At 43.2% G+C, this 7212-nt stretch overlaps 1 protein-coding gene and 1 pseudogene across 1 annotated transcript; both read left to right on the plus strand.

Annotated features, from left to right (window-relative positions):
* The first annotated feature begins 4030 nt into the window (after window positions 1–4030).
* On the plus strand, window positions 4031–4700 carry LOC147445154 (uncharacterized). Its single transcript, XM_086528009.1, has 3 exons — window positions 4031–4182; window positions 4267–4596; window positions 4682–4700. Exons 1-3 carry the CDS (start codon window positions 4037–4039, stop codon window positions 4698–4700), a joined length of 495 nt encoding a protein of 164 aa, XP_086384135.1. The 5' UTR covers window positions 4031–4036.
* A 1051-nt stretch (window positions 4701–5751) lies between these two features.
* LOC147445155 (uncharacterized) lies at window positions 5752–6763 on the plus strand (annotated as a pseudogene).
* Window positions 6764–7212: the final 449 nt, after the last annotated feature.

The raw sequence follows: 7212 nt of genomic DNA on the forward strand, positions 1-7212 counted from the left end.
GTCTGGCAAAGCATCAAGAACAGTCTGCACAAGTGAACTGTAAAAAATGACTTCTCCTACAAAAATTAGATTCTCATTAACATCCTTGACACCAGCAAGGAAAGTGTTCATTTCATCTTCCTCATGCATAATCTTCGATTCCAGCTCTTTACGCAACAAGGCAATTTTAGCCTCATTGCGGCTTGCATAAAGACATGCTAGAATATCCCAAGCTTGATTTATAAACTTTGTTGAACGGATGTGAGGAGTGATAGTGTGCTTTAGAGACAATGAAATCAGTGCATGAGTCTGTACATCTCTTACATCCTAACAAGCCTGCTCAGCCATAGGCAAAACAACTTTGACAACATCAAACCTGACGACCAAACCTGGAGCATCCTCAACATCGTCTGCATCCACAATACCAGGACGTGCATCAATGCCCTGCAAAATCCCTTTGATACAAGTACATGTTGCATCATGTAAGCCCACACATGGTAATTGTCCCCATCCAATCTATCCTCAACAAAAAATATCTTGAACACATTTGTGTTGTTGTCAGCCATGGAAAATGCCTAGACCTGATGTGAAAACTGCCCAAAATGAGGAGAAATCGAGTGAGACCAGCACGTGCTATATAACACAACCTGCAGTAGATTGTATGGGACCTGTTATGCAATAATTGGCACTAACAAAAATTCTGCACAAAATGACAAAATTGCATGTGCAGACCTGGGTGTAGTGGAAACGGAGGTCGAAATGAGCCTGAAATGAAATTCTGAGCAGACCCTGTTCTACGATCTTTCCCAAAAAATTTATCGATTTGTTGACGCTCGCCAAAGCTCGTTGGACGTGACCTACGCTGATACCAATTGTTGAAATTAGGGTTGCAAGGAAACACACACAGATTGGAGAAGACGAAGGAAGCTCAAGGCACACAACAAAGAGTGTATTACTTAGTGTGCAATGGAAAAATGGATAGCCCTAGAGTGTTGGGCGTATATACAATGCACTAGAGAAAAAACCTCCTAAAGAGGGAAAAAATGCCTTGATGGTCCTAGTGTGCTCACACACATCACTACCACATGTATATGGTAACACTATATATATATATATATATATATAGAGAGAGAGAGAGAGAGAGAGAGAGAGAGAGAGCATCGGCAAGGGGAATTGTATGAAGCCAAGAAAAGAGAGGGAGAGAGGGAAAGAGAGAGCATAAAAAGGACTTGCTTTTCATTGAGGGAGGGGGAAAAAGGGAGGGAGGGAGGGGGGGGGGGGTTGGCAACAATGCAAGTGAACATGGTCAGGTGCTTCAATGCTTCATGTTGTGAAAAATTGATGATGTATATAGTCTTTTGGATACTACTAAAAACATGCATAGGAAGCCAAAAAAGCAACTAGCCCTGTTCTATATTAATTGAACCTTAATCATGCTAGTATTAATACAAAAGGTCCTCTATCATTTGGTCTATTTTGCATGTCACTGATTAGAGCTCCATGAGTCCTTCATCGCACACCAACTTTAGCTTGAGGCTTTGCTGGTTCAAAGTCCACAATGATTGCACACCAAAGTGAAAACGAGGCTTGTTGCTTTTAGCCGAAGTCCACAACCTCTCTCTGATAGTTGTGCTCCATGACTTGATCTTCTTGCAACAAAGCAATATAGTTGTCAAAATCCTCACAAGGGTTGAGAAGAGTGAGGAAAATAGTAGGCAAAGACCTGTTGGATTCGAGGATTCCAACAATCCATGATGCTTACATCTTATCTATAGCCACCTTGTCTTCTAGGCTTCTTGCGAGGACAACATGTTCAGCCCCATCAAAATTGATTCATCATGTCAGAGAGCTAGCTCATTTGGTAGAGCAAGAGCCCCTTGTGTCAAAGGTCTTGGGTTCAAACCCCCTTGACAGCTCGTATGACATGTAGCCCTTAGGGGCTGTTCCCCTAGTCCAAATGATGGATTGGCCACCCTAACCCGGCTGGGATGACTCACCTTAAGAGTCGGATTGCCTCCACCTACGGGGGTTGGGTGTGTGTGTTGTAATTTCAAAGTTCTACTCTCTCAAAAAAAATAAAAAAAAATTGATTCATCATGAAGTAGTTGGCGCAATGAGAAGGCATAAAAATATTCTTTGTTGGAGAGTAGTAGGATATATATTTTACACATACGCAAGAAACACTTGTGGTGGTAGATTGTACTTGTGCTTACGGGCACCTTCCTTGCATGCTGTAGTGTAAAACCTCAAGAATCTTGCCTTGCTTAGCCCTCTAATGTTCTCTTGGAATCTTGGGTACATGTCTTTAAACTTTTTGTTTCACACAACTGCTTCGGACAAGCTCTTAAACACTACTTGCTGGCTACACTTAAATTAAAACCTATTACTGCCTAAGAGCCCCCCCCGGATATTCCTCCCCCCTCCCACTTTTCCACGTCAGCTAAGGCCCGATTCAGACTGCCGCCGTGCAACCCTTTTTTCCTTAGTTGGACCAATGAGACAGCGCGCCCCTCATGCAACCATTCAGACTGCACATCCACTCCCCACCCGCAAGCTCAGTTGTCTTGGTGACTCACGCCCAACTGTCTTCGACGTTGTTCCGGCTTGGAAGCCTGCCCATGGGTGGAATGCTCTCTCCGTGACCAATCATCGTGAGAGAGAGAGAGACTGCGTAGACAACTAAAAGTGCAGCAACCCACTCGTGGAGTGTGAACGGAAAGCTTGGACAGGCATATCATAGAGTATTCCTCATTGGAAAAATGCTCCTCACGCCATGTGTAGTCTGAACGGGGCCTAACCTGCTATACACTCTGATCTTGAATTCTCCCCCCCCCCCCCCCCCCCCCCCCCCCCGCCCCCCGCCTCACCCTTTCAGAGCTGCATGGCACCCATACGTTTTTTGAGAGAGAGAGAGAGAGAGAGAGAGAGAGAGAGAGAGAGAGAGAGAGAGAGAGAGAGAGAGAGAGAGAGAGAGAGAGAATACGTGGCAGGGAGAGAACACCCATCTAAATTAGATTGTTGCAGGTTGAATCTGAATAAGAAGGCTAGCTTTTGGAGATTTTTTCAAAATCAGTCTCATACTAGAGCGTGTGTGATAAGTTTGTAGGTGCCCTCCCCCCCACCCCCCCTTTCCCCTTTTCCTTTTTCACATCCATTCCTTTGGGCTACACACCTCCTATATTCTGTTCCTCTTCTAGGTTGTCTTCAAGAGGTTTTCTTTTCCTTGTTCTATAGTTGAGCCCAAGCAAGTTGCTCTTTCGAGTGGAAATTGCCTTTTTGGCATGCCCAAAGGGCTAAGGCCATAGTGGTGGTTTGCATTTTTTCTTAGGGAAAAATATGACATGGGTTTTATAAATAAGTATGGAAAATAAAAATTAAAGTATGTTGTTTTGAGTGGCTCTTGAGAGGATAGGTGCATTGGATTCCGAATGGTGGACGTTGGGTGCAAGTTGGAAGCTACCAGGCTTAAAGTGGGGTTGGTGGGAGGGCCTTATAATGAGTGCATGGGTTATCATTCTTCCCTCTTTTGGAGTGGAGCCTCGTGGAGGTCTCCTTAGGGTTAGGGCTCATGGGCCCCTTAGTAGGGTAGGCAAGGCTCAAGGAGGGTCTATGGAGGTTCTTGGTAGTAGGTTTGCGCTGCGCATGGGGTGCCTCTGCGTGTTGTCTTCGTGCTCTCTATTGTCCTGTTCTCCAGCCTATGGCGCTTCTGGGCCGTGCTCCTGTTCTGCTGTCTTGCTCCACTCCCATAGTGCTGTCGTTCACGCATGACGCCATGGGGGCACATCGCCCCGCTCGTCGGCCTGTGGCGGTTCTGGGCCGCGCTCGTGCTCTGCTGTCCTGCTCTGCTCCTGTAGTGTTGTCCTGCTTCTTGCATGGGGTTGTTGAGAACATGATGGCTTGTGGGGCATGGTTCTTTTCGCCGGTCTATGGCGCTGTTGGGCGTGTCATGTGTTGTTGTGGTTTGTCGTCTTGCTCCCCGATCTATGGCGGATTTGGGCCGCGCTTGTGCTCTGTTGTGCTTCTCTGCAGGTGCCTCGTGTTCTTAGTTCGCTGGTCTATGGTGGATTGGGGTCGTGCCTTGGTGCTGTGTTGCTCTGTGTCTCGGGGTTGTGCTGCTCTTTTTTCTTGTCTCCTTTGCCGATCTGAAGTGGCACTTGAACATGTGGTGCCGTGCTACTCTATGGATTCGGGCCGTGCTGCTCTGTTTGGATGTCGCCTTCGCCGATCTATGGCGGATCTTGGATGCCGATCTGTGGTGCTACTGCTGTTTCTGGTTATGTCGTGCTGCATTGTCGTCCTCTTCGTCGGTGTGTGGTGGATTGGGCCGTTCTGTTCTATGCCGTGCTGCTCTATGCATCGAGGTTTTGCTGCTCTGTTAGGACGTATCCTCCGTCGGCCTGTGATGGATCTTGGACGCCGATCTATTCTACTGCTGTTGTTTTTGGTGTTGTCGTGCTGCATTGTCGTCTTCTCCGTCGGTCTGTGGTGGATCGGGGCGTTCTGCTGTGCAAGCTTGCTACGGTGTGTTGTGTTGCTCTGCTGTGTCGTCCCGTGTGCCGATCTATGGTGGTTTGGTGTCACATGTGCCTCGTCACCGGCAATTTGTGTTAATTTTCAGTATGTTATAAAGATTTTTTTTTTGGTTTGATTTGTTGCTTTCTACTGGTTGGTTGGTTGTTTAACAGTTTGCTATTTTCTGCAGGTTGGTGCGGAACCATTGACGGGATTGGATAGTTTGGGTGGCTTAATGTATGTCGAGATCAAGCACACTTTGTTACAGGCTAAATAGCTTGAATACTATAATAGTTGCCACCTTTTTCGGTGTCAATTAAGTTTGATGTTGTGTAATGTTTTGAAGTTAATTATATCTCGAACTTTGTCCAATTGTTGTTGATGGACTCTATGCTTTGCTTTGCTATATATATATATTTTTGGTGTGGCGAGATGCTTTTAATTAAAAACGATTGGCTCCACATTCTATGATGCAATTTTGGTCCATGATTTAATCCTATTGATGGATTATTTGGACTAGCTGAGTATGTGGTTAGGGTTTTGGGATTTGGCGTTGAAAATTTATGGCTATGGGGTTATTTTTTAATGTAAAAAAATGATTCAACTTTCATTATTAAATATGATTGTCTCAAGGTTCATTGTTAATATTGTAAAGTGGGAAAATAAATCCGTTTTGATGTGATGATTTAGAATCATATTTGTTTCTATTTTTTAGATTTCTTCATTTACTTAGTTGTAGTTCTCATCTCATTTGCAGCCTTGCACTTTTCTTCTCCTCTCTCCTCTCTCTAATATTTAGGATGTACCTGTCTTCCCTTCTCTCTTCTCTCTAGTAATAGTTGAATTATTTGTAGCTTTTAATGTTATTGCAAAAATCAAAGTAGAGTTAATTAAAAGAGCAGCCTCTTCTCTCTCTCTCTCTCTTAATGGAGTGTATAGGTCGTGACCCAATATTATATAATGATAGATAGCAACAATTGTAAAAATTTGCATTTATTGCCAACCTTTGAGTGGAACTTTTAAACTATCTTTCTTGATGTACTCAAGATTATCCATCATGTTTCACTCTTTGAGTTGTTAGTATATGAAAGCCAAAGGTATTTTGAAGAACTATCACGTTTTACAAGCCTCCTATTGTGAGATTACTCTTGTTGAGAGTTTTACCTCCTCTATAGTACAGTCTTTTAAACCTTATAGCCACATCTATTATCAAAGCATAGCATCACTCTCTATACCAAGGCGCCATGGATTCAAATATGGATGGTAATATACCGCTGCATTTTGTTTCCTCTTTTGGCGCTTAAGAGTCTTGCTGTCTTGCTTATCTTGGAAACTCTCTTGAATTTGCTCTTGATTATAGATGCTTTCACTACAAACTCAAGCAATGACTACTTCGAGACTTTAAGCGCAGCTCCTAGAACTGAAAACTTGCATGAAGTTGTGTCTGAAAGTGGGGGCCTTGGATCGTCAAGTAGCTTAGTAGGTTCTCCAAACTCAGCATTTAAAAAGCTTAGTCCCAAGGCCAAGTTAAAGAAATCTCCAAAATCTGTTCAAAAAACTCTTAGTATTGCAAGGGGAATGGCCACTGTGAGAGGTTAGCTTTGTTTCCAATTTCTATGGCTTACCAATGTGTAATCGATAATATAGTATCGTGTGCCATGTGATGTAGGGCGAACACCGCTTAACATTTTTGGGATTGCCACTCCCTCTGTTGGTGTGAGTCGTTCGTTGGGCTTAGCATCTATTAAAGAAGAGCCAAAGCCTATTGTTGACTCTTTTGAATGTCAATTGGCATTGAGCCAATCTACGCCCGAGCTTCTTATTTCTGAGCTTGCTGATGCTATTAACTACCGTTTTTTCTTCATTGGCAAGGTGCTTGCAAAATATGGCACATACAAAATCCAAAAAGCAAACTATAGCAGATTTTTGAAGGCTGATCTTGTGGACAAGGTTGTACATCATACTATCACTTTTGTTGTGGTAGAAAATTATATTGAACAATTTGTCAACTCATTTGTGGTGGGTGATTTTATACATATTGAGGGCCCTATTGTGAGGAAAAAGAATCCTAGTGATGGAGGCACTTGTCAACTTGCTCCTATGCTGATGCAACTACATCTATTGTGAAGGCTCCTTCATTTGAATTTGTGCTAACTCTCTTTCCCGAGCACAAGATTAAAGATCTTGTCTCATCATGGACTTCTTCAATTGAAGATGGTGTGCCTATTGTAGCATTTACTGTTATCAAGGTGGAGAACATGGCGAAAAGTGATGGGAATAGTGGCACTAGGCTTATTGTTGCTGATGGCCTTGCTGATGTTGATAGAGCAACGGTAAGCTTCTATACACATCTCTAAGTGTTATTGATAGTGTTTTGATTGTTTGTTATTGCTGCAGCTTTTGTTTGTACCTTCTCGAAAGGCCAACTTTTATAACATATCCAATGAAGTCAAAGAGAATGGATTTTATGATCAGTGTGGCCCACAACATAAATGTCTTCAAACAATTCTCTAACACATTGTCTGTCATGGACTACACTATCCTGCTACCATTGCCCTCTCAATTGAAGTTGGTTTTCAAAGATATCCGTGTTTGTTATTGCTGCAGCTTTTGTTTGTACCTTCTCGAAAGGCCGACTTTTATAACATATCCAATGAAGTCAAAGAGAATGGATTTTATGATTGTGTGGCCCACAACATAAATGTCTTCAAACAATTCTCT

The sequence above is a fragment of the Adiantum capillus-veneris genome, chromosome 13 (genome assembly GCF_014529385.1).
Source record: "Adiantum capillus-veneris isolate H3 chromosome 13, ASM1452938v2, whole genome shotgun sequence".
In the NCBI taxonomy this organism is placed as follows: domain Eukaryota; kingdom Viridiplantae; phylum Streptophyta; class Polypodiopsida; order Polypodiales; family Pteridaceae; genus Adiantum; species Adiantum capillus-veneris.

What these genes read in the sequence shown, in the direction of transcription:
- LOC147445154 (XM_086528009.1), top strand. Translation starts at nt 4,037, where the DNA reads ATGGTGGATTGGGGTCGTGCCTTGGTGCTGTGTTGCTCTGTGTCTCGG. An exon ending in GATTCGGGCCGTGCTGCTCT is followed by an intron (nt 4,183 to 4,266) that starts GTTTGGATGTCG and finishes TATGTCGTGCTG; the next exon opens with CATTGTCGTCCTCTTCGTCG.